Source organism: Miniopterus natalensis, chromosome 11 (assembly GCF_054644295.1).
Source record: "Miniopterus natalensis isolate mMinNat1 chromosome 11, mMinNat1.hap1, whole genome shotgun sequence".
Classification (NCBI taxonomy): Eukaryota; Metazoa; Chordata; class Mammalia; order Chiroptera; family Miniopteridae; genus Miniopterus; species Miniopterus natalensis.
Window position 1 is genome coordinate 74,531,786 of NC_142091.1, and position 25,722 is coordinate 74,557,507.

At 51.6% G+C, this 25,722-nt stretch overlaps 1 protein-coding gene and 1 long non-coding RNA gene across 3 annotated transcripts in view; both read left to right on the forward strand.

Moving 5' to 3' along the window:
- Positions 1-686: 686 nt before the first annotated feature.
- On the forward strand, positions 687-8,235 carry SSH3 (slingshot protein phosphatase 3). Of its 2 annotated transcripts, none has more exons than XM_087822024.1 (14): positions 687-855; positions 1,308-1,348; positions 1,968-2,199; positions 3,109-3,227; positions 3,308-3,379; positions 3,692-3,757; positions 3,869-4,057; positions 4,142-4,235; positions 4,470-4,598; positions 4,681-4,727; positions 5,363-5,509; positions 5,714-5,914; positions 6,011-6,284; positions 7,272-8,235. In XM_087822024.1, the coding sequence occupies exons 1-14, from the start codon at positions 790-792 to the stop codon at positions 7,560-7,562; spliced, it is 1,968 nt and encodes a 655-aa protein (XP_087678150.1). In that variant the 5' UTR covers positions 687-789; the 3' UTR covers positions 7,563-8,235. The 2 variants fall into 2 exon arrangements, with proteins under 2 accessions (XP_087678150.1, XP_087678151.1); XM_087822025.1 differs by having other exon boundaries at positions 1,311-1,348.
- Positions 8,236-11,387: 3,152 nt separating this feature from the next.
- The window catches only part of LOC148092114 (uncharacterized), a 42,329-nt gene continuing 27,994 nt past the window's right edge, over positions 11,388-25,722 (forward strand). Inside the window, exons 1-2 of the long non-coding RNA XR_015715300.1 lie at positions 11,388-11,586; positions 14,276-14,446. This is a non-coding gene — a long non-coding RNA (uncharacterized LOC148092114). The remainder of the gene's footprint in view (positions 11,587-14,275; positions 14,447-25,722) is intronic.

A 25,722-nucleotide genomic window follows, 5' to 3' on the forward strand; every position in this document is an offset into this window, starting at 1 on the left:
TCAGGAGTGGGAAAGACTGAGCCTTCAGACTCTACTGACAGACAGAGCCTGGGCCCCTGCTCTGACTGGCATACTCTACGGGAGTGCTTTGGGCCAGTCGCTTCCGTCTGTGAGCCTGCGGGCCCTGCCCTGCTCACCTCCAAGGTGGCCCTGAGGATCCCCTGGGAGCCTCCGGGGTTGCTTCTAGATCCCTCCTGGCCTCCCCGGAAGCTCTGCACGCCTCCCAGGGATTCATGCAGAGCCGGGGCGCAGGGGTCAGCGAGCATGGGGAAATGCGTTCGGGGTGCTCCCCAACTTAGGACCCACCGTGCCTAATCCTCTCTAAGACTTGCGCTCCCAGTCCTGCCTTCCCTGGGACCCACCTCTGTTAGGTAACCGAACCTTTGAGGCCCAAAACGGAGCCCAGGTGACCTCGCAGGGAGGGGCAGGGCGGGGCACGGCGGGCGAGGGCGCCGGTGCTTCCCTGGGGGAGGGACGGACCGAGCCTCCTGGCGCGTCCCTGGCGGTCGGTGGCCTCCGCACCTGCGCCCAGCCCCCGGCTCCGCCCCCAACGTGTTTGGGGGGCGGGGGCGAGGCGGGCAGAGCCCGGGGAGACGGGAGGGGAGGGGCGGCGGCCGCGGGGTGCTGGCTGCGCAGGCCGGGCTGGCCGGGCGCCTGGCCCTTTAAGGGCCGCCCCCGAGGAGGTGCCAGCCCTGGGAGCTCTGGTCTCTCCTTCCTGGTCCTGCTGGGCAGGGACCGTCCGTGTGGCTGTGGGAGGGCCCTGTGCCCAGGTGCCCCCGGCCTGACCCCATGGCTCTGGTCACAGTGAGCCGCTCGCCCCCGGCCAGCGGCTGCTCCACGCCTGTGGGACCCACGGTGAGTCTGGCTCTGCTGCGCTTCTGCCCGCGCAGTTGGCTGCCAGCTGGGCCCAGGGGAGCGCGTCTTGCCTACGGGCAGCCTCTCTTCAAGGCTGGGGGTGTGGGGAGGGGGACCCCAGGTCTCAGGCTGGAGGGTCCTGGGGGGATCTTGAGGCTCCCAGGAACTTTGACCAAGGCAAGACCCGGAGCCCTGGGCGCCAGACCAGCCAGCGGAGGCCCTCCCCCCTTCGTAGCCCAGATGTGGGCCAAACTCTAGCACTCCGCCCACCTTTACCCCCCTGCTGCCCTACCTGGACCTGGGCCCAGACTCCCCCAGCGCCCCGGTGGGGAGTAGACTGGGGTGGGAAGGGTATCTGACGCCTTTTCTGGTTCCACTCCCCACAGGGGTAGGGGGGGAAATTCCCCCCACCCCAGCATCCCCTGACTCTGCCCTGGGGGCTGCTTTCCCAGCAGGACCAGGCCTCCAAGCGGAGAAGCAGGCTCCAGCGAAGGTGAGCTTCTCCCCCCAACGCAGACGCCTCCATCCAGGGCTCAGGGGGATTGATGTTTATGGAGCACCTGCTCGGTATGGGCACTGGCCACTGCCATCCTGGAGGGCTCGCAGCCCAGCCAACTACTGGATGTGTGGCGCAGTGTTCCCAGGGGCATGGCTGGCTTGCAGCTCTGGCCTGGCTGCCTTTGTTTTTGTCTTTCTCCTGGGTAGTTGGGGTTCCTTCACCCACTATCCTAGACCGTGGCTCAGGCCAGTGGTCACCAGCCAAAGGGCAGGATGGGACCACAGGGCCTGAGGACTCCTGGGTCCCCATCAGGTTTACAGCATCTTTTGAGTTAGGCAGGTGGGAAGGGAAAGAGAGCAATGCCCAGTCCCCTCAGACAAAAATAGATGGGCTGGGGGCTCAAGAGCCTCCAGGGCAGTGGCTCTCAAAGTGTGGTGGCCACATTACCTGAGAACTGGCTGGAAATTCACATTCTCAGGCCTCCACACTCCATACCTAGACTTGACGCAGATGGGGCCCGCCACCTGTTTTAACAGGCCCTCCAGGTGATTCTGATGCACCCCTGTCCTAAGGGGTACGGCAGACCTTAACGGTTTCCCCATTGCCCTGCCAGGCAGAGCTTTGCAGTGCTCCATGGGGCTGTCCTGGGACTGCAGGACGGAGGGGACAGTGGAGATACAGCTGAGCCCAGCCCTGAGCCAGCAGAGGAACCCTCGGGTGAAGAGCAGCTCCACGGGGACCAGACAGACAACGGGCTTGGGCCCCAGAGTGCCCAGAAGCAGGAGCAGAGCCAGCACCTCCACCTCATGGTGGAGCTGCTGAGGCCTCAGGACGACATCCGCCTGGTGAGGGGCCCTCCAAAGCCCTTGGAGGGGGAAGAGAGCCACCCCTTGGTTGGGGGGAGAATGGAGCCAGTGAGCAGTATTATGAGGGCAGGGGGCACCCTGGGGGAGTGAAGGGGTTACCCAAACCCTGACAACCCTGCTGGAGTTGTCTTAACAGGATGAGGTCCTGTCTGCAGGTCTCCAAAGGGCTGGGAAAGGACAGGGAGGTTTGTTCTGCATGAGCCCATAGGGCCCAGTTAGGTCCAAGAACTGGGATTACACAGGGGCAGGTTTCTGTGCAACCACAGCAAGACCTCCCCGACAGTGCGAATTGCCCATAAATGGACCCGCGCTCAGGGGGCCTGCTGAGCGCCCCCGGGCAGCTGATGTGCTGGAGGGGCCCGTGGGGGTGGGACACAGGTGGGAGCCCGAGGACTAGCTCCCAGATGCCTGTGGGACATCTCACTGCAGCAAAAACGGGAAAAAGAAGGCGCAGGCTTTTGTGAAGCTGAATTTCTTCCATCGAAACACCGTCTTTTATTGTGAGATTTGTCCTTCATTTTTCTTTGGTGAGAAACATTTCTTGAAAGAAATGATGGTAATGGCAAGTGAAAGGGTTTATTTTAAACCTCCTTCCTAGGCAAAAATAAAACATGGGCAATCTCTGTCAGGCCCATTTGCCCCTTTTTCCCCACACATCCCCCCCTTTAAGAAAAATCTTTAAAAACATTTTGTTGGACCGTAAAGTCCAAAAGTTAGGAACCACCAGAATGTAACCACTGATCTGCTGTCTGGGAAGAAGGGAATGGGCATGGCAGGAGCAGACAGCAGGTCTGTTCTAGGCCCAGGTGTGTGTCCAGGTGGGGGTGGAGGATGCAGGGTCCTCCAGGCCACTGTGACCCTGGGCTTCTCTCTCCCCATCTTCCTCAGGCAGCCCAGCTGGAGGCAGCACGGCCTCCTCGGCTCCGCTACCTGCTGGTAGTTTCCACAAGAGACCGTGTGAGCCAGGATGAGACAGTCCTCCTGGGGGTGGACTTCCCTGATAGCAGGTGGGAGCAGGGAGAGGAAGGGAGGGGGGCAAGGAAGTGAGGCACTGGGGGACAATGGCTTTCCTTCTGTGTCCTGCCAGCTCCCCCAGCTGCACCCTGGGCCTGGTCTTGCCTCTTTGGAGTGATACCCAGGTGTACCTAGATGGAGATGGGTAAGAGATGGCAACTGGAGAGAGGGGAAAGGAGAGGGGAGAGGCCACAGGGTGTGATGTATATGATGGAGGGGTGGGGCCCTGGGGAACAGCTACAGACTCCAGGCTGGGTGTCTCAGCTCTACTTCCAGTTCACTGTGTGATCCTGGCAAGTCGCTTAATTTCTCTGGGCCTCAGCCACCCCATATCTGACAAAAGTAGGCTTATTTTGAAGCTCAAATGATGTGTACATATTCTGAGGACCAGCCTCATGAGGTATCTAGTGGGTGGGCCTCTCAGGGGCCTGTCCCACCCCTACCTGGTCTTCCTCAGGGGCTTCAGTGTGACGTCTGGTGGGCAGAACTGCATCTTTAAGCCGATTTCCATCCAGACCATGTGGTAAGAGCTGGGGTAGTCCAACCTCGGGATGGCCTTTCCTCGGAGGTGGCTACAGGGTCCTGGTAGGGGCATCAGGGAGGACAGTGTGATCCAGCCTCTCTTCTGTCCCAGGGCTACACTCCAGGTATTGCACCAGGCATGTGAGGCGGCTCTAGGCAGTGGTCTTGTGCCAGGAGGCAGTGCCCTCACTTGGGCCAGCTACTATCAAGACAGACTGAGCTCTGACCAGAGCTGTCTCAACGAGTGGATGGCCATGGCCGACCTGGAGTCTCTGCGGCCTCCCAGTGCTGAGCCTGGCCGGTCAGTGCAGGAAGGGGAGGAAAAGGGGGGGGTGCCATGGCAGAACAGGGAAGGGGCCCCTGGACTGACGGGCTTGGCTTCCAGGTCCTCGGAACAGGAGCAGATGGAGCAGGCTATCCAGGCCGAGCTGTGGAAGGTATTGGACACCAGCGACCTGGAGAGCATCACTTCCAAAGAGGTGAGCAGGGTGCCAGGGCCAGGGAGGAAGCTGGGCCCGGATAGGGTAGAGGGACCCTCCAGCTGGAGGCTAGAGTTTTCCTTTCCTTGGAGCCTTCCCCCCTAGCTTTCCTCTTGTCCTAACTCAGTCCCAGATGCTTGGCCTCAGCAATTCTGTATAGATGGGATGGGTACTATCCTCAGAAGCCCTGGATGGAAGAGTGGGGCATCAGGAACCTCTCCTTCCTGCCTGCAGATCCGCCAGGCCCTGGAGCTGCGCCTGGGCTGCCCTCTCCAACAGTACCGTGACTTCATCGATAACCAGATGCTGCTGCTCATGGCTCAGCGAGACCGGGCCTCCCGCATCTTCCCCCACCTCTACCTGGTGAGCTGCGGGGTCGGGGGTGGGAGGTGAGGAGGGCTGCAGCCCGGCTGAGGGAGAAGGATGCTTCTCTCCCTGTCCGCAGGGCTCAGAGTGGAATGCAGCGAACCTGGAGGAGCTGCAGAGAAACAGGTAGGCTTCCAAGCCCCCTCGGGACTGCCCACCATCTGTCATCCCCCTTGCTTGGCGTCACCTCAAGGGGCGACCTGGTTAGAAACCCCCAGACTGCCTTCAGCAGCTGCTAACTCAGCTTCTAACTCTGCCCCCGGGCTGTTCCCCTCAGCATGGCTGTAGGCCAGGCCAGAGCAGCCACCTTGCTGGCCTGCTGGCAGCGCCCTGGCCCACTCTTCTCCCTCCCCACACTGTAAGGGGGATGGAAGTGCCCCTCTCCTGGGGGGAGCTGGCTGCCTGTGCCCTTAAGTTCCTGTCATCTGTCCTCCTGTTATGGCCCCTGCCACCCAGCTGCTGCAGACCCACCCAATCTCAGCTTAGCTCAGCAGTTGTTCTCAAACTGACTTCTGAGAATAACAGAAGGCTCAGTGTTGCAATCGACCCCAGCACCTACCTGGACAAGAGGGGGAACAAGCCCAGTGAGGTGAAATGATCGGCTCGGGGCCACAGGCATCACCTCCTCCCACCATAACTGTGCCACCCCCACCTGACTCAGAACCAAGCACTGAACAGAAACGCCCAAGTTGGCCGGTCCGCTGGCCACTGAGCCTGGAGTGCCTGGCCACGTCAGCCTAGCCTCGCACTCCCTGCCGCAGGGTCAGCCACATCTTGAACATGGCCAGGGAGATCGACAACTTCTACCCCGAGCGCTTCACCTACCACAACGTGCGCCTCTGGGATGAGGAGTCCGCCCAGCTGCTGCCTCACTGGAAGGAGACGCACCGCTTTGTGGAGGCCGCAAGGTCAGCACCCCCCCCCCCCCCCGCCTACCCCCCAGATCCAGAGCTCCCATGCCCGCCTCCTGGTTGCTCTGACCCTCAGGGTCCTTCCTTCCTTCCTCCTCTGCTTGGGCGTGAGTCTGTCCACGGCATGCCCAGCCCCCACGCTGCAGGGCTCCTCGCAGCAAGGGGACAGGGAAGGGGGCTGACCATGTCCCACCTCCACAGAGCGCAGGGCACCCGAGTGCTAGTCCACTGCAAGATGGGCGTCAGCCGCTCAGCGGCCACGGTGGTAGCTTACGCCATGAAGCAGTACGGCTGGAGCCTGGAGCAGGCTCTGCGCCACGTGCAGGAGCTCCGGCCCATCGCCCGCCCCAACCCAGGCTTCCTGCGCCAGCTGCAGACCTACCAGGGCATCCTAACTGCCAGGTATGGAGTGGTGGGCAAAGGGAGAGGGGTGGTGGGAGTGGGTGCTGGGGTGGCTGCTGGGTCACTCAGAGCTGACTCAGGGCCACCTCCTCACAGCCGGCAGAGCCATGTCTGGGAGCAGAAAGTGGTTGGGGCCTCCCCAGAGGAGTCCCTGGCCCCCGAGGTCTCTACACCGTTCCCACCTCTTCCACCAGAACCCGGGGGCAGTGGGGAGGTGATGGCTATGGGGTTGGAGGAGAGCCAGGCATCCCCAAAAGAAGAGCCTGGGCCAAGACCCCGCATCAACCTCCGCGGGGTCATGAGGTCCATCAGCCTCCTGGAGCCCCCCTCAGAGCTGGAAAGCGCCTCAGGAGCTGGTGACCTGCCAGAGGTAAGGCTGGGGCTAAGGAAGGAGCCCAGGCTGAGGTGGGGTGGGTCCAAAAGGAGGAGGGGCAGGGGGCAGGGGGCAGGGGGCAGGAGCGTGGAGAAAGACCAGGACTGGTGCTCCACTTTCAGCCCTGAGCAAGGGGCACCTGGGCAGCTCTCTTTGGTCCCCTCAGAGCAGCTGAGACCTAGTGAGGGCAGGTGAGTGCTGCCTTCCATGGAGCTGGAGAGCAGTCCTGGGGCCAGGGGCATCCAGAGGGCTCCTTGGGAGTCATCCCCAGGCTAGGGGCTGCAGGCTGCAGGCAGCTCTCAGCTCAACAAAAGGACTTGCTTCCTAGGGGGCAGGGCTGCCCAGCCCTGCAATAAGCATCCTCCCTAGGCCAGGAGCTAGGCCGCTGACTGCTGACTCTAGATGGGGGTAGATGATTGTGGCAGCACCTCCCAAATCTGAGATGCAGCACGGTAAAGGAGGCGGCGCAGAGGGGTTATAGCGCTGATGCGACCAGAGTCCTGGCTGACCTGGGGGGAGGAGGGCTCATCTCATAGAGAAAGGGAACATTTGGAAGAGCCCTCCTGGAGGTGGCGGCACTGGGTGTGGAAGGATGGGAAGAATGGATGGTCGATGGATGGGTGTGGGTGTTCCTAAAGGCAGGCTGTCCTCACTCCACATCCAGCTCAGGGCCTGGCACCTGGAAGGTGTTTCACAACTGACTGTCTAAAGGCAGAGGGGCCAAGAGGAGGAGGTGAGGGCCTCAGTGACATGGCAGGTGCGGGAGCGCTGGGGAAGGAGGGCCTCTGGAGCCAGAAAGCAGCTGTAGACAGGTGAGGGCCAAGGAGCAAGGGCAGTAGGGCTGGGATGTTGTCTTCCCTCCTAGGGGAATGTGACTCATGAGTAACTCAGTTTTTTTGTATTCAGTCAACAAACATTCTGCACCTACCCTTTTCCAGGCTCTGTACTCCATGACTCTTCTTTGTTATATTTTCATCCTTCCAGGTTTTCTCTTCAAACGAATCTTCAGATGAAGACCCTCCACAGCCCTACCCTCAGGTCTCAAAGGCCAAGGAAGGCCGGCGGGTCCGCAAGGGGCCTTGGCCTGCCCTGAAGTCACGCCAGTCTGTGGTTGCCCTCAATAGCGCCGCCCTGGTGGCCAGCCGGACTCGGGCCTTCCAGGAGCAGGAGCAGGAGCAGGAGCAGAGGGAGGCTGGCTATTCCTCCACACCCAGGCTCAGGAAGGTGGTGAGGCAGGCCAGCGTGGATGGCAGTGGGGAGGAGGGTGAGGCCTGAGTCCTCACACATCCCTTAGACACAAATAGAACACAGCTCCTGGGATGAGCACCCCTCACTCCTGTCAGCCTGTCCACACTCCTCTTAGCTCCTCCCCAGGAGGCTCCAGGCCTCCATCACTACAGCCTCAGCTCCTACAGCCTTAAGTCTCAGATCCATGTCCACCTGTCCAAGGGCTCAAGACTTTCTCTGTAATTGGGGATATGGTAGAGAGACTGAAGGTGTTTTGGGGGGCATTCTTAACCAATGCCTGAAACACTTGCAGCCATGGAATAAAACAGAGTTTCCCAGTGCTCCCTCCCTCACCATTCCTGCCTGCCTTATCCCTACCCCACTTTCTTTCCTGGGGCCCTCTAGGCCAGAGAACCAGTGATCCCCAAAGGTCTAGAATAACCTCAGCCCTCAGTCCTCAGTCCCTAGTCCTGGGAGGCTCTGAAGAGCAGAGAGCTGGGCCCTCTGATGGGGCTGGCAGGTTGGCCTCCCTCACATACCCTACAGCCAGCTGGAGTCTTTTTGCTGGAGTCTCCCCCCACTTCTCTCCATGGCAAGGCCCTGGGACACTGGGTACCAGGCCAAAGAGAGTTTTCTTTTTGTCTTTCACAGCCTCTGGCCAGTTTTTCATAGTCTTAACAGTATCTGGCTTTGTACTTAGAAATAAAAATTTTTCATATTATTTTCGATTTTATGATAAAGCCATTTACCCGTCAGTCCAGTTCTTTAGTGGTTACAAGAGGAGTCTGGCCTCTCTTTACCCCTTCCAGTCTCCTCACAATTCCCATGTGTCTTGAGACAGGCCTGTTTGGGGTAGGGTGGGAGGAAGAATGGGAAAGGAGGGAGGCCAGTGTTGTCTCCCTCATCTCCTAGGGCAGGGCCTGGGCAACTGGGTTAGCTGCCCACTACCCCCTCAGGCTGGTAGGCAGGGGAACAAGTCTGCACTGGGCAGCAGGTGCTTGGCTCTGTTGGGACAGCTGAAGAGAGTTACCTATGAGGAAGTGGAAGCTGCTAACACCTGTATGGACAGGACCAAGCCTGTTTCAGAAATTAAGGCTCCTTTTGGACACCTGATGCTAGTTCTTGAGCACACTTTGGGTCCCAAGAACCGTTTTCCTGCTACATGCAAGAGAGCTTGATCTTCTAAGCCAGCCCATTACTGCCAGGGCAGAAGGAACCTTGATGGGCCCTCCCCTTCTGCCTAGGGATTCTTTCTGCTTAGTTGTAGTGTTCAAGAAGAGTAAGTGGCTCCATCTTGGTCACTTCTAGCCCCTCTTCCCAAGATCGCATTCTCTGTCCTATAACACACTACTTTGATTGGGGGGTGGGTACACAACTCCTTCCCTCAAAGCAGGCCTCAGGTAGGATCTGGCACCAAATGTTTTCATTGATCGAGACCTGATGCCCATTTTTAAGAATCAGTCTCTCACCCACACCCTGGTGCTCTAACCCTAGGGTACCCAGGGGCAGGAGACTTGGGTTCTAACCCTGGCTTTACCACTTACAAGTTATTTCACTTTAAGTCTCTTTCTTTCTGTAAAATAAAGCAATGAGATCAGGTTATCCCTAAGTGCTCCCTCCCACTGTGATATTTTAACAATACATGTCATTATGCATTGACATAATTCAGCCTCAACATACTTTATAGAAGAATCCTTTGTACCTGTCTGTGGTTGGCATGCCTAGTGTCACAAGGTGGGGGTACAGAGAAGCTAGTTCTGATTCTTGGTCCACTTAGCTGGTCTGCCCTGCTGAGCAAACACGAGGGGCTGCCTGCCACCCTATAGCCAACCATGAAGCTCACCCAGACTGCCCTTTCAGTAGCACTAGGCTGGGGATGGGGGCAGGTGGAAGTGGCAGTGTCAGGAGGGAAGCCAAGGCAGGGTCCAGTCATGAACTTAGCACTGTGGGGCCCATTAGAATTGATGGAGGACTCTTGAGAAGCAAGAGTTCAGCACACAGGGGAACAAAAACTGGAAACTGCATAAAAAAATGCAGACAAATGATTAAGAACTATATGTATATACAAACTCACAAATTGCTAAAGGGGTAAAAAATAGTTTTTAAAAAAGATATAAAATTAAAAATATGTCTCCCTCAGATACTGTCCTCCAGTCTTTCACAGGCAACCCTTGTTACGAGCTTCTTGAACCCCTCCAAAGACATTGCGTGCTTGTGTCATAAAATGTTTGTGTATTCTTTTAAAAAATATGTTATAGCATATTAACATACTACTCTGCACTTAGAAATTTATTTCATATCATGAAGTTGCACATCAGTACATATGCTCTGCCTTATCTTTATTTTTTATAAGTAAAAAGCAGCCTGGCCGGTGTGGCTCAGTGGTTGAGTGTTGACCCATGAACCAAGAGGTCACGGGTTGAATTCCCAGTCAGGGCACATGCCTAGGTTTCGGGTTTGATCCCCAGTAGGGGGTGTGCAGGAGGCAGCTGATCGATGATATTTCTCTTTCATCCATGTTTCTCTATCACTCTCCATTCCTCTCTAAAAAGTTCAATATAAACATTTAAAAATAAATAAATAAAAAGCATTTATTTGAGCAAAAGGAGCTGCTGCTTTTTTTTTTTTTTTTTAACAACACATATTCTATGAAATCCATTATTTACTTAAGTGGTCATCTATGGATGAACATTTAGATTGTTGATGGGTTTGTTTTTACATGCCAAGTAAGTACCCATATATATATACTTTCTTGTGCACACATGGCCATTCAATCTATAGGACATATTTCTAGAATTGCTGAAGCCACGGCTATCTGCATTTTTAATGCATTTTTAACTTTGAAAGGCATTGTCTAATTTCCTTCGAAGAAGTTGCACCAACATACAGCGAATGGAAACGGCTGTTTATGCCCATAAAAGACCGTCCAGATGTCATCTCATGTGAACCTTGCACACTCCCAGGGAAGAACGCGCAGGCATTATAATGACCACTGTCTGAGGAGTAAGGAAGCGGAGGCCCAGACAAGTAGCCGAGTCCCCGACCGAGCCTGACCAGGTCCTCGGTTTCCAGTCTCCGTCCAGAGACGAGACGAGGGGGAGGAGCGGGCGGCCCCGGCAGTTCCGGCCCCGAGCGCAGCTACGTCGCAGGCGGGCCGGGGTCGGGAGGCGCGCGAGCTCCCGGGGAAGGGAGGGTGCGGTGGGCGGGTCAGGACGACCCTGCTCGCCGGTCCCGGTGCAACTCCCGCCTGCTACTGGAGCAGGAGCGGTCGCCCAGGCCGGACCTGAACACTTGTGAGACCGGGAGCTAGCGTCACTCGGACAGTCGCTTCCTCTTGGGCCAGCTCCCACCTTCAGAACGTTCTCCCTCCGTCGGGCCCGGTTCGGCCCAGGCTAGGACAGGCCCGGAGCCAGGGCGGCCCCTCGTCGGGACAAGTTTTCCAAAGGCAAAACTGAACGCGCCGAAGAAACCGCGCCCCGTCTCAGCACCTGGCATCCCAGACACCTCAGAGCCGCCGCTTCCAACAGAAACTACCTTTCAGGTCTCTGCGGCCTCTCCTTCGCCCGCGGCGCCGGCCCCTTCCCGCCCCCCCGCAAACCTCGCGACTCCGAACCGACCGTGACGCTCGGGCGCCATCTTGCGGCAGTTCCTCTGGCCACTCGGCCACAGCCAGGAAACTACATTTCCCAGCGTGCCTAGCGTGTCCGCGCAGGCGCCGAGAGCCTCCTCTGGTTTCCATGGGAACCTCGCCCCTCAGAGTCTCGGCACGTTGACCGCAGAGCGCGAAGCTGCCGCTTCCCTTCAGGCGCCCTGGCCCCAGGACCGGTCTGCAGCCTGTTGACGGGGAAGAGTAGGGGCCTTGAGGGGAAGAGGCCAGGCGGCCCTGCCCCCGGTACCGGCGCTCCCAAATTCTCCTCGGCGTCCCGGCGTCCGCGCGCCCCGGGGCCTCCATGCTCTGAGGAGAAGGGGTCCGGCGACGCGAAGCCGGTGTCGGTCCCCGGCCCGCACAGCCCCGCCCGCTCGGCGTCAGCGCCTCGTCCACCCCTGGCCCGGGGCCCGCGCGCGATGACAGGTATTCCCGGGGCGCGGGCCGGGCGCGGCTGCCGGCGGGGTGGTTGGGGCCGCGGGGGAAGGTGCCGGTAGCGCCGGGCGCGGCCACGGGCGTGCTCGGGGTTGGATCCGGCTCTGCCTCCGAGGGACCCGGGACCCGGGGCTCGCCCTGCTGCGCTTCGGAGCCGCGTTTGTGAACTGGGGCTTGGGCTGGAATTCCGGCGCACGTTTCGAGGCCGCAGCACAGCAGACCCTGGCTCTGTGTGACCCGGGGGACAAGGCCCCAGATCGCTCTGAGTCCAAGTTTCCTTCTCTCCAAAGGGTGGAGGTTGAGGCAGATGACCCCTAAGGTCTCTTCTGGCGGATATGGGATCACTGCCCCTCACTGCACCCCAAGTTCAAGAAGAAAGAATGGGAACTGGGTGGCCTGAGCAAGAATCTCAGCTCAGGGTCCAGTCAGAGAAACCTGGTTACGGTGACTTTGAGCAGGGTTATTACACCTCTTGAGCCTCACTTTCCTCGTTTGCATAACTGGGGGTAGCAATTGTACCACCTTAGGTCTTTCATAATTAAATGAGAGACCGTTCATGGGTAAGTTTAGCCAGGGGACTGTACCTAAGCGCCATCCCAAGTCCCAGCCATCATTTCTGATACTTAAAAAAAAAAAAAAAATCCTCCCTTAGCCACTGCTCACACCTTTTCCTAATGTTTGGAGCCATTTCCTTTCATGCTGGGCAAGGCCATTCTTCAAGGCAGGATGATTTTGTAGGCCGATTCCGATGGGGAAGCCTGAGTCTTCTTACCCAGGACTGGTGCCTCTGGCTGGTGCTTCTCCTCCCATCGGATGTGGGGTTTCAACACCACCACAGCACCTAGGGAGGGTGCCGAGCCCAGCGCCACTGGCGCTGCAGACACTTTCCCCTCCTCAGCATTCACACAGGGTGTCAGCACTTCCATATTGTGATGCAGAAACAGCCGAATACGAATGATAATCTTTACATAATATTGTAACAAAATTATGTAAGACTGGATGCACACAGTTAAATACGTTAAGAACCCTACGCCATTTGCATTGAGTTCAGGTTTTGTGTTCGCGGGGGAAATCCTAACAAGGAGTTTTAAATTAGCGATAAAAATGTTTTGTTTGTTTTTTTTAAAATCTGAGAACTCCCAGTAGCTCCACCGACAAGCCTTCCCTCATCCAACAGGCCTCCTTATGTGGAAGGAAGTGTATTTTTTGAACACCCCTTATATACATGGTACTGTGGGGGGTGCTCAGGGATACAAAGATGCATGACAGTGTTTGCGCTGAGAAGCGTAGAATCCAGTAGAGAAGACCAGCTATGCATACAAACACCTCTCATACAAGTACCTCTCATGATGTGTCATGAGAGAGGTGCCAGTAACTGTGCTGTCAACATTCAGAGGCAGGAGAGACCACTGCTCAGTGGCTGTATAATGGGAGCGTCAAGGAGACAGCATTTGAGCTGGGGTTTTTGGGTTTTTTTTTAATATATCTTTATTGATTTTTGAGAGAGGAAAGGAGAGGAGAGAGAGAGTCATTGGTCGGCTGCCTAGCCCGCAACCCGGGCATGTGCCCTGACCGGGAATCGAACCCCGATCGCCTGGATCCTAGGCCGACACTCAACCGCTGAGCCAGGCCTGCCAGGCGACATGAGCTGGGCTTTGACGGATGTAGAAAATATGAACATGCCAAGAAGTAGGGAAAATATATTCTGGGCACCCTCCCCACAGCCCTGAGTCCTGGATGAGAAAGGTGTGTAGCCCTTACTACTGGTTTTGGTCACTGTTTTATTCCCAGCTTGGTACATGGGTGGTAAATATTAATGAAGAAACGGGTTACCAACTTCTCGCAGAGTGGAACCAAGATGTGGTCTCTGTGTTACCCAGAGTTCCTTCTGTTAGGCTCCTGTGCCCTCTTACGGTCACTTTTCTAGGGGAAGACTGTGAACAGACAGATGGTCATGGGGTGAGGGCCATATTGTTGGCGTATTTAGTGCAGTACCAGCCAACTGGGAACAGAGTGAACAGGGTCTTGTGAACGGGTAGGAGGGTTTGTGAGACTCTTTCCCTGGAAATGAGCTGCATATCACAAGGGGAGGAAACTGCAGCACAAGGTCACGAAGCAGTCTTGAGGGCGAGTGATGGATATTCCTTTGCCTTTTGTGGCGTCTTTTCTTGCCTCTTCTTTTTTTGTGGCTCACTCTTCCCCAGAGACATTTTTTCTGCCATCGTGATCCATCTGGAAACTATGATCACCATGCCAACAGATTGCCAAGACCTGCAGCTGCTGCAAAGGAGTGAAGTTGGCTTTAGCAGCACCATCTTCAGGCTGACTTCAGGGTCCAGCCCTTCTTCTAGTCCTGTCTAGGGCTGAACCTAGGAGCTAGCCAGGAGCTGGCACTGAAACAGACAGACCACTGTCCAATGGTCTATCCAATGACCTGGGGAGTGGAGAACTACCTTAGGACCGGGGCGGAGATGTTGCTTAAGGAAGGCAAAGCAGAGAAGATTGAAAGGAGAATGTCTTGAGGGCAGGGAAAACCCTCCTAAGTCCTATTTAGACTTCTCCTTTCCTATTGAGGCTCACAGAAGGTGCAGTATTTTCAGAATGAGGAATCAGGGGAGAGGTTAAATGGGTACAACCAAAGAAGGGATGAAGCACAACTGACTACCAATTTTGTCCCTAGATGTGGGATGGTGCAGGGCTTCTGGGAAGCCACAAAAGCTCCTCTTTCTGGCAATGCAACCCAAGGTGAGCTGTTACACCATCTTCCTGACAGCCTGTGCTCTCCACACTGGAGCCCTGCTCTTTTCCTTCATCCTGCCTTGCCAGTTTGCTCCCATTCCACTGGCTGCAGGTAAGTGCCTGCCAGGTATGTCAAGATTCCTGTATAGCTAAGTGCCACATGAGGCCTTAACTCTGGACATGGCGCTTGAGAGGAGGTTATAGCAGCTCAGTGCCTGCCATGGAGGCCTATGTCAGCCTATTTCAGGGGCATGATGATCCTTTACAATTTACAGCAGTTAGAAAGTCTTGTATTACAACTTTTACTTTTCCATATGAGGGCTCTGAGTTCTTGGGTTATAAGTCAAAGAGCCAAAGGGTGGCATTGAGACCAGTGATTTTTCCATTGCTTCAGCTGTCATTGAAGGGGTGCATCTATCTACTGCAGAGGCCACAGTCCTTGGCTAACCTGAAGTTAGACCAAGACTCTCCTTCCTTCCCTTTTCAGCCAGAATTTCCTGCCCATTTTCCTCAGTTTTACAGCCCAGCTTCTCTCTGTCATAAGACATATTTGACCAGAGTCTTTCACTTTTAACCATTTGCTGGACACTGACATGTTCCCATGGCAGCAGGTCCCATCAGAGAGCTGGTGCTTCTCCCCTTACTCTGCCAGGTTTGCCCACAGCCAGGTGGCCACCCTGGGTAGCTGGGACACTTTAGGAGATTCTGTATCTGGGCTAGAGGACCAAGAATACAAAAGCTGTTCTCCCACTGGGTAGGGAGGCAGGTTGGCAAAGTTTGCCCGGTGGGATTCCTTGGGCCTGGATAGTAATGCCACACCCCCACCCCATTGACACCCCTGGCAGCAGCTTAGTGAGCCTCAGAGATAAAGGTGGGGAGGTGGGTGTGGCAGAGACGGGAACGCAGAACAAGCCCAAACTAAAGCAAGGCCCCACATGCTGGCCTAACTCAAGCTAGATGTAATTGTTGGGGTGGGCAACAGGCTAAGTGAAGGAAGATGCCTCTGAAGGCTGGGGTGAGGAGATGGAGCCGATAATGTATAATTCATATACATTATCTTCATGTGGCCTGAGAAAGTTTGGAGCTGGGCAGGTGTGCCCAGGACAGCAGCCGCCAGTCTCCCCAGGCAGCACACACTGCTGTGCAGTTTATCTCTTGGTCTGGCGGACTGACTCCCATCTGATGAAGGCCTCAAGAGATCTCCACAGCTTTCACTTTCACTGTTGGCTCAGCTAGATGCCTCCTCCAGTCCTGTCCACAGCCTGATTATCTCAGTGTCCCAAATGTTCCTGTGCTAGGCTGAACTCTGCCTCATCAGAATGTCTGCACTCCTGCCAACCTCAAGCTCTTATTTTCTACACAGAAATGGGAAACTGGAAGAGGGAGGCTGAGTGCCATGAGGATAGAGTAAGTGATTTGGGGCAACAGATGGTATTATTCTGGGTCAGTGAGATGCCTGAGCTGGTAAGCAGAGATCCCCACCCCAGTACTGCTGGCTATCCCATGTGGCAGGCGGAGCTGGGGAGAACAAGGCCAGATGCTCTCCCTGCTGCCAGATCTGCCTGGAGCAGTCCCTGCTGCCCCACCCACCATCCTGCTGCAGCCTCCCCCTCCACCTCAACCCTGCTCTTTTATCTGTTCCCCCTCTCCCTCTGCCGCTGGCCTACCTGCAGCTGAGCTTCTTAGGAGTGCCCGTCTTGGCCTGCATGCAGCAGCACTGTTGCTCCTGGGCAGATACCTCTGATTCCTCTCTTACAAAGGAAAAAGGACTCAGATAAGAGAGGCCGTTATGGCAGACAGAACTATGTGCAGACTAAGTGGGAAGGAACCAGGTTGAAGAGACAGTACCAAAGAAGGACTGGAGGTTCCAGTTAGCTCTAAGGGTCTACTGATCCCTGGGATGGGTTGTGGTGCCAAGGTGAGGCTGCTCTGATTTAGAAGCTATCTTTGGCAAGAGAATTCTGTTGCCAAGGACAGAATTCTGTTACCAATGGACCCCAGATCCATTTGACAGGAAGGCTGGGATGAAACTTTTTGAATCTTGAGCTACAAACTATCCTCGCCTGCTGACTTTCCCATGTCCTCTATTCTTCTATGCCCAGGTGTAAGCCTCAGGGTGATAGCTCTCATTAATCCATTATCACATTTTCACCATCCTTCACAAAACAGTTGCCTTTTATTCCCACTTCCTTCACCTGGCCCAAGTCCCTGCTCCCTTGCCTAGGCCACTGTAATAGCCTCCTAGCTGCTTACATCCTTTAGACTGTCCAGAACATCATGACTAGATTAATCTTTTGGAGTATTGCATCATTTTACATGTTTATTGCCTCCTGTGGTGCTCCCATTGCCTGCCAGGTACGGTGCAGACTCTGTTCTTTTGCTCAGGGCCTTTCCCAATCTGGCATCAGCTGACCTTTCTGGCTTTATCTCCCAGAATACCCTAGCACACCTTTCACTCATATCAAACTAGACTGCTGACTATTCCTTGAAAACACTTTTTCCACCTCTTCACCTTTGCTCATGCTGTTCTCTGTCTGGGAGGGTCCCCTCTCCATTTATTTATTCATTAAAAGAAATTGTTGAGTACCTTCTTTTTATTTTGAAAATTTTCAGAGCTGCAGAAAGTTGAAACAATAGTACAATGAACACATACATACCCTACATAAAATTTACTATTTTAACCATTTTAAGTGGATAATTGTGGCATTAAGTACATTGACAGTGTTGTGCAACCATCACCACTATCGATTTCCAGAACTTTTTCATCATCATAAACAGAAATTCTGTACCAAGTAAATGTCCCATCTTCCCTGGTAACCTCTATTCTACTTCTTGTCTGTATGAATTTGTCTATACTAGGGACTTTATATAAGTGGAATCATACAATATTTGTTCTTTTGTGTCTGGCTTATTTCACTTAGCACAATGTCTTCAAGGTTCATCCATGTTCATACATGTAGCATGTATCAGAATTGCATTCCTTTTGAAGGCTGAATGATATTCCATTGCAGGTGTATGTGATATTTTGTGTAGCCATTCATCTTTTGATAGACACTTGGGTTGTTTCCACCTTCTTGCTATTACAAATAATGCTTCTGTGAACATGGGTATAGAAGCATCTGTTTGAGTGCCTGCTTTCAGTTCTTTTGGGTATGTACCTAAAAGTGGAACTGCTGGATCATACGGTAAGTCTATGTTTAGATTTACTGAGGAACTGCCAAACTATTTTCCATAGCAACCAAGAAATTTCACAATGATGCAAAATTATTATCTGGACTACAGACCATAATTACGTTTCTCCAAATATCCCTAAATTTTCCATTACAGCTTCTTTAAAAAATTTGATTCAGGATCCAATCAGGGATCACAGGCTTCATTTGGTCTCTTCTTTCTTCTTTAATCTAGAATAGTCCTTCCTTTTTGTTTTTCACGGTACTGACTTTTTTGAAGAATCCAATTTAGTTGTACTGTAGAAGTTGTATATCTCCATTCATATTTGATTGTTTTGACTTATTTGAATGTTTCCTCATAATTAGATTTAGGTTAAACCTTTTGTAAGAATACTACATAAGTGACATATTCTTTCTGTTGCATCACTTTAGTCATTTAATATTGCTTTATCCCACTATTGTGGATGCTGAATTTGTACTTGGTTAAGGTGGTATCTGCTAGATCTCTCCATTGTCAAGGAACCCTTCTCCCTTTGCAGTCATACATAATCTGTTGGGTGATAAGTTGAGACTGTGTGAATATCCTGTCTTCAGCAATCTGTAAATTATTAGTTTCAGCATCAAGTAATGATCTTTGCCTAAGTTATTTATCTTGTTGTGTATTTAAATGATATTACTCATTCTACACTTAGTGTGCATTTACTGTAATGCGCTATTATTAGTTGGGAAAGAGGAATTTTCCCTTGTTCCCTGTTTAGTTTCACTGTGGATTACTGTACTCTTTTTTATTCAGTGTGTTATAAGCCATTACCATCATTATTCTTCTAGATCAAATTTCCTTATATTTGGTCAGTGAGATAAGCTGGCGCCAAGTCCTTCTGTCATGTTGTCTATCTTTGAGCACTTTGTTGCACGACGTAATGTTCCAGATGCACCTAGGATTTTCCCTGTCCTAAATATGGAATCAGCCACTTCTCCAAAGATCTCTAGTTTAAGTGGGGAAAGATATTTGGAAACTGAGATCTAGGTTCTAGGTATACATGTCGGTACTTGGGTTTTATTGCTTCTAGGCTTTGTCAGTGGACAGAGAATAAATTTTTAAAAAATCATTGAATTCTGCTTTTGACCATGTCAGAGCCTTTCCATTATAAACAACTATAAAACTGGGAAATATATATAGGGCAACTATTATTAGGCTCTGGACATTAAGTAGGACTGTGAGTACTGAGAGAAGAAAAACACTTCAGGTGAGCCCCACATTAACCCTGGCCCTGGACCTTTGCCTGGGGACAGTTTGCTGACCACAGCACAGAGGTGGAGCCCGTGCAGAACACAACAGTTCTGCTGAGCTGATAAGATAGAAGTCAGAGTTGAGGGCTGCTGGCAGTTAGAAATTTCAGGGCAGGGTGCCGGAGAAGTAGCAGCTGTATAGAGGGCAGAACATCCAGAAGTCCGGAAGTGGGTTTTCTGTGGGCCCTTAGCTAAAGGCTGGACTGCATGTGTGCAGGGTGAGACCTGGCAGAGAGTTGCTGCTATGGATTTGGGAGTGGAATGGAGATGCTAGAGATTACACAGTGCTGGGGGAATTTGAGTTCTGGCCTAGCCAGAATGGAAACACTTCACTGATACTCTGGGTATAGTGCCGAGATCAGAAATGCTATGACCTAGAGCCGGTTGGCAAAGTATAGCCTGCCCAAATCTTGCCCACAGAGGGCCAGCTATGGTAATGACTGCCTCCTTGTTTACCTATCATCAGTGGCTGATTTCACACTGCAGTGGCAGAACGGAGTAGTTATGAAAGTGAATCTTTGGGGTAAATTCCTAGAAGTAGGATTGCTGGGCCAAAGGGTCAGTGCTATGCCATCATATTAGTACTATCAAGTCCCCCCATAGAGATTCCTATGTGCTGCTCAAGCCTTACCAACAGCATAGCATCCTCATTTTTTAGCTTTTGCCAGTCTTATTTAGAGTGAAGCTGGGCATCTTTTCAGTTCATCATTTAAGGGTTGAATGGAAACTCTTCAGGGCTGGGGACCCAAGCTGTATATTCTCCATACTCTCCACACAGGTAGCCCATATGCACTTGATGAACTAGTAAAGGAATGAACTGGTTGGACTTACACTGGACTCTGGTGAAACCTGTCGCCATGACAAGTTAACTCCTGTCACAGTGTGGGGCAGTGCCAGGTACCTGGCAGAGATCTTGTAAAAGAGGAGTTGGATGTTCTAGAGAGAGCAAGTTCTAGACCTTTCCACTGCCAGGACCCCCCAGGAGGACAGGTAGAAGATACTTCTCTCCCAGTGGAATGTAGTAAAAAGAGTACAGTACCATGAATCCAGGGGCATCCACAAAGTCATTGCAATACATGACACAATAACCCGTTTACCCTAGTGGAATTGTTTCTTTTCTTTTTTTTAAATTTTATTTAGAGATGGAGAGAGAGAAACATCAATTTATTGTTCCACTTGTTTATGCATTCATCGGTTGATTCTTGTATGTGCCCCGACCGGAGATTGTACTGCAACCTAGGCGTGTCAGGACGATGCTCTAACCAACTGAGCTACCCAGCCAGGTCCTCAATTATTTTTAATATCTGTTAAGTATATTAACATGGACATGGTAAGACTTTTTTCCTCACTGATTATTTAAATAGGTAATATAGTTACATAGTTCAAAATGCATACTTTTTGTAAATCCTTTTTTCCCTACATAACTATATATTTTAGAGATCATCCTACCTATACCAATACATAAAGAGCTTCCTTGAACTTTTTCACAGTACAGTATACATTGTGTACTATAACTTATTTTACCAGGTCCTGACTGATAGACATTTAGACTGTTTATAGTCTTTGCTATTGCAAATAGTGCTGTAGTAACCTTATATATGTTATTTTACATATACACAAGTGTATCTGTAGGATAAATTTCTAAATATGGACTGAAAGGGATACCTGCATTTGTAATTTTGATAAATATTGCTAAGTTGTTTTCCTTGGAGTTGTACGAGTTTACACCCACCCCATCATTGTGGGACTGTAATAGTAGGAGCCTGGGCAGCCATGGTTCAAAAGCATGTCGAGAAGTAAGTTGGATTGTCCTCTGCACACTGGATATGATGATTGTGTCTACTCTGCATCTGGGAGGACCTCAGATGAACACTCAGCAGACTGGCCCCCTGGGGCCACAGGCTTCTGAACAGGAAATGAAAAGGAGCCTGCTTCTGAAGTTAACAGCTTTGATGGCTTTCTTGCTGAGAAGCTCTAGGAAAAGATGACTCCAGCTATCAAGGGCTAACAACCCCCAGGAGAACTGACTTAGAGGCCAAATCTCATTAGAGTTTAGGACTAGCCTTCACAACTGGTACATAAATGATTCTCACAGGCTGGACAAGACCAACAGACCAAACAGTAGGTATGAATGAAGCTTTGAATGCTTACTATGTATCTGGCCCTGCACTAGGTACACACAGACAAGGAAAAGATACTCTCTAGTAGTGGAGACAATGAAATGTATTATAGCAATGTGATGTGTGATGATAAAATATAAACAGGTTACCACAGGGAGCAGAGGAGGAATACTTAACTCTTCTTAGGGAAGGCAGCACAGAGAGAAACAGCATGACATCAAGGGTAGGACTTGCAGGACTAGGAGCCGTCAGAACCTCCAGGTAAGCTAAAGGAGGCATCCACGCCAGAGGAGGTTTCTAGGAAATGTCCTTGCCTTCCAAGAAACAAAGGACCAAAGGAGGGCTCAAGAAGGACCCGGACTCAACATCACTTGTCCACCTTGTGGAAGCCCCTACTTGTCCCTAACACTCAGCTAAAGGGCTGTCTTCAGGAAGTCTCTCATGTGGCACCTGTCATGTTGCAGCATTTGAAATTCACCTGCACATCTTTTCTCTCTCTCTTACACTTCAGTTAGCTCTTGGAGCTTAGGGACTGGGGTTCTAATCATTTGCATTTGCCACAACTCACACAAAGTTGTTTTCTAGTTTAGGACTAAGGTAGATGAACTGGAGACCTACCTGCAGAGAAAACTAGCAAGCATATTAAGGATCCCATAAGTCCTAGAGGTGGTGTTAACCCAAATTCGCCTCAAGCTGGCACTGCTGTGACTTTGATCTACTTTTACACTAATTTAGAAATGTGTTCCCTTCCTTTGTTTACTTGAGTATCTTGGTACATTAGTTCCTTAAGCCTTCACACTACTAGTGAGTTTATCTGAGTTTGAGGGTGGATAAATGTTGCCACACCTGAGTCAATAAAGAATGAATCAGTATGGCCCTCATTGATGGGTGTGGCACTGGGAGTTTCTATGACAGCTTGGGATGCCAGAGAGAACTACAAAATGGGGCCAGAATTAAGGTGAGCCATCCTGTAGCATTTCCATCTCTTCCTAATGATATCCTCTTTGACATCTCGGCAGCATCACACCACCCACTACCACTTGTGAATTTCTTGGGGACCTCCCTAATACTGCTCTACGTTGACTTTCCTGCCACTCTGCTACTCTCCCCTCTCAATTGCTGGCTTTCCACCTTCTAGAGATAATTTTCCCAAGGCCATTTTTGGTCCTGTCTTTGCACCGTCTCCCCGTCTCTCTTTTCTCTCCTAGAGAACTCATCCATGCTCATGGGCTTAAGTGTCAGTTCTATGCAGGTGATCCCCCTCTATCTGGATACTGCATTCTCTCCAGACTATACTGCTAGACTTGACATCTAGGTTTTTATTGCCTACTAGATGTTTCCATCTGGGTGTCCTGTCATCATCTCAACTAAGCATGCATGAAAACGAGGCCCCCAGTTTCCATTTCTCTGCCATGGCATCAGTATTCTCTCACCCACCCAAGCTCAAGCCTGAGTCATGTTTGATGCCTCCTCCCCATTCTTCCTTTCACAAACACAAGTCTTGCCAACTATCTTAGCAACATCTCTTTAGCTCTTTGTTCTTTCCATTCTGTTTGCTAATCCAGGGTCTCAGTACCCGTGTCTTGAGTACTTAATGGCTTCCCACTTGGTCTGCTTGCCTGCAGTTTCTTCCACCTTCCCCTTTAGTCTTTCTTTCGTACTTGGTCAGACAGATTCTCCAGAATGATTATTTGTATCTTCTCTCCTCAAAAACCTTCAAGAGCTCTCATCACCATAGATAAGGCCAAACTCCTCAGGCCCAAGACCCTGTGTTCGGTCCCAACCCACCTCACTGGCATTATCCCACATAAAGAGTGGAGGCTCTGAAGCTGAACTCTGGGATCATATCCTATTCTCGACACTTACATGCTGAATGACCCTGGGCAAGTACTTCACCTCTCTGTGCCTGATTTTCTTCTTTAAAATAGCTTAATAAAAATTTTATAATCACTTCTAGGGTTATAGTGAGGATTAAAGGCACTTAGAACAATGCTGGATGCATAGTAAGCACTGAAATGCTAGCTTTTTATTGTGATTTTCACAGAGCACGTGCTGCAGTCCGCACACCTCCCCGCTGGGCGCGCACATCCTCCTCTCCTAGTTGCCTTTGCTCAGTCCAGTCCCTCAGTCTAGAATGCTCTTCTCTGCTGGCTGACTCACCCTTCCAGGGCCACTTATCTCCCATTTCCTTCCAGTAAACGCTTGTTTATTTGGTGCTTTCCACCACGCTGCTGAGCCTGAGGTGGGTGGTGGTGGTGGTATGTCAGGGTATATGAAGCCAGCCATAGGCCACACATGGCACATCTTCCTAGAGGGTTCATTTTACTTGATAAGTAAGTTTATTCATTTTTATGTCCATGATGTATCATGGAGTAGAATGCAAAACTGACCAAAGGTTTTTAAGATCAAACACACAACTACTAAGAATATTCAGAGTGGAGGTGTCTTGGGCCACCCCCCAGCCCTAGTGGGGAGTCTGCATTCATTCTGCAGTGAAGAGGTCTGAGAAGCAGGAACATGGTGAGTAGAAGGCACTAGGTGCATATGAGGTAAGGCAGGGGTAATTCCAGTGCAGCAGAGGTGGCAGTCCTTGTGCTCAGGGCCCCTGCAGTGAGAGTCACTTTAACAGGTGGTGCTCTCACCTTCCTGAGAATTTTTATACCACTCCTAGTTGCCCAGAGGTAGCACTTGTATATTACATTGATTTTTCAACTTTGTACATTGGTAGGTCTGATCTCTTCCTAAGTACCTGGAGCACAGGTGTGGTGGGAGTGCAGGTACAGGGTAAATGAGTGGGAAGACAGACCTGGGTATGAATTGGGCCCTGGGCTTTACTGATTGAACAAGTCACTTTTCCTCTCAGCCTCAGTTTCCTTATCTGTAAAACATGAATAATACTTACCTAGTGAGGTGGTTCTAAGGCATCAACTAGATAAAGTATGTGCAGCATTCAGCACAGCAGATGACATGGATAGCACTTAGTAAACATCAGATCCCTCCCAGCCAAGCTAAGCTCTCAGCAAACACCTGATTCTCGAATGTTCCCACTCCCGACTGCACCGCCCTCCTGTCTAGTCCCGTATCCGCTGCCTCCCTTCCTGTCACAGTGGATGTTCCTATCTAAAACCACCCTCTTTCTGGCCCTTCTCACCTTCACAGAGACCTCGCTCATTCAGCTGCCCTGTCAGTGTCCCTCTCTATTGGATCACTCTATTTACCATGTAATTATACTGTAATATCACTCTATCTAAAACAAAAGGCAAAACAAAACAATAAATAACCCTTCCTTAGTCCCACATTCCTTTCTAGTTACTACTATATTTCTCTGCTCCCTTTACAGTCAAAAGGCCCTGAAAAGGGAGGGATGCTCCCTGTTTGCATTTCTGCCATTGCCTCTGAGCCCACCCCAGGCACACTCCTATTCCTATCACTTCATGGAAACTGCTCATCTCCAGTGACCTCTGCATTGCAAGTCCAGCATGCTGTTCTCAGGCTTCTTTTACCATATGAGACCTTGAAATACCTTCTGCCCAGGCCTCCCAGATCCTGCCCCCTCCTATTTTCCTCCAGTCTTGCTACTCCCCATCTTGCTTTGCTATATACCTTCTTCTCCCATGCCTGTAAGCATGGAAAGCCCCAGGGTTGTCCCTGAACCACTTCTTATCTCAGTCTGCACTCAGATAATCTCACACTCATGGCTTTAAATGCCATTTAAAAGATGCCCAAACATACCTCGAATCCAGAGCTCTGCCCAGAACTCCAGACTTGCGTATCCACTGCCTGCTCCCATCTCTGCTTGGATGTGTCTCAGATGTCGAATCCGAACTCTTGATTCCCGCCCCACCCTACCCTTCCCAAAATCTCATTTTTGTAATGGGAACTCTGTCCTTCCAGTTGCTCAAGCTAAAACCTTTGGCGTTATCCTTGGCTCCTCTCTCTCATACTCCACAGCCAGCTGATCAAGTCGTCAGTCATTCTCCCTTCAAAATACAGAATTTGGCACTTCTTACCACCTCTGTCTCCCCACCGTAGTCCAGGTCACCATCACCTCCCACAAAACCAACTGCAATAGCCTCCTGAGTTGTTTTCCTCTTCTTCCCCCAATCCCCCAATCTGTTCTCCAACAGCCAGAGTAATCTTTGCAAAATATGTTTGATTATGTCATTTACTGGCTTCAAACCCATTAATGCCTTCCTCTGACTCAGAATAAAATCCAGATTCCTATCCTGGCCTGCAAGGCCCTGTGGGACCTACCTGCTGCCTCTCTGGCCTTATTTCCCACCATGCTCCCTTTGCTCCCTCTGCCCTGATCACTCCATGCTTTTCCTTGACCAGGATGTAAACATTCCTGCCTTGGGGAGGGTGTGCTTGTGGTTCCTTCTGTCTGGAGCACTCACATAAGTGCAGAGCTCACTCCCATACTTCCTTCAGCTCTCTGCTTAAAGGCCACCTGTCAGAGAGCCTTCCCTGACCAGCCTCTCTGGCACTCATTGGCCTCAACCCCTAATTGTGCTTACCACTGACCACCACCTGACATAGTTGTTTTTGCCCACCTTCTCACCACTAATAACACCCAAGAGGACCTCTAGAGCTGGCACATACAGGCGCTCAGCAGATGGAAAGGACATAGTATAGACAGGAAGAGCCTGATGTACATGGACCCAGTCTCTGAACCACCACATCCCTGCTGGTCCTGCTGGGTAACTTTGTACAATCTCCCTGGGCTTCTGTTTCCCTCTCTGTAAAATCTACCTTGAAGGCTTTTAAGGGAGTTTAGAGATAAAACATTTAAAGTCCTTCAGGCATTA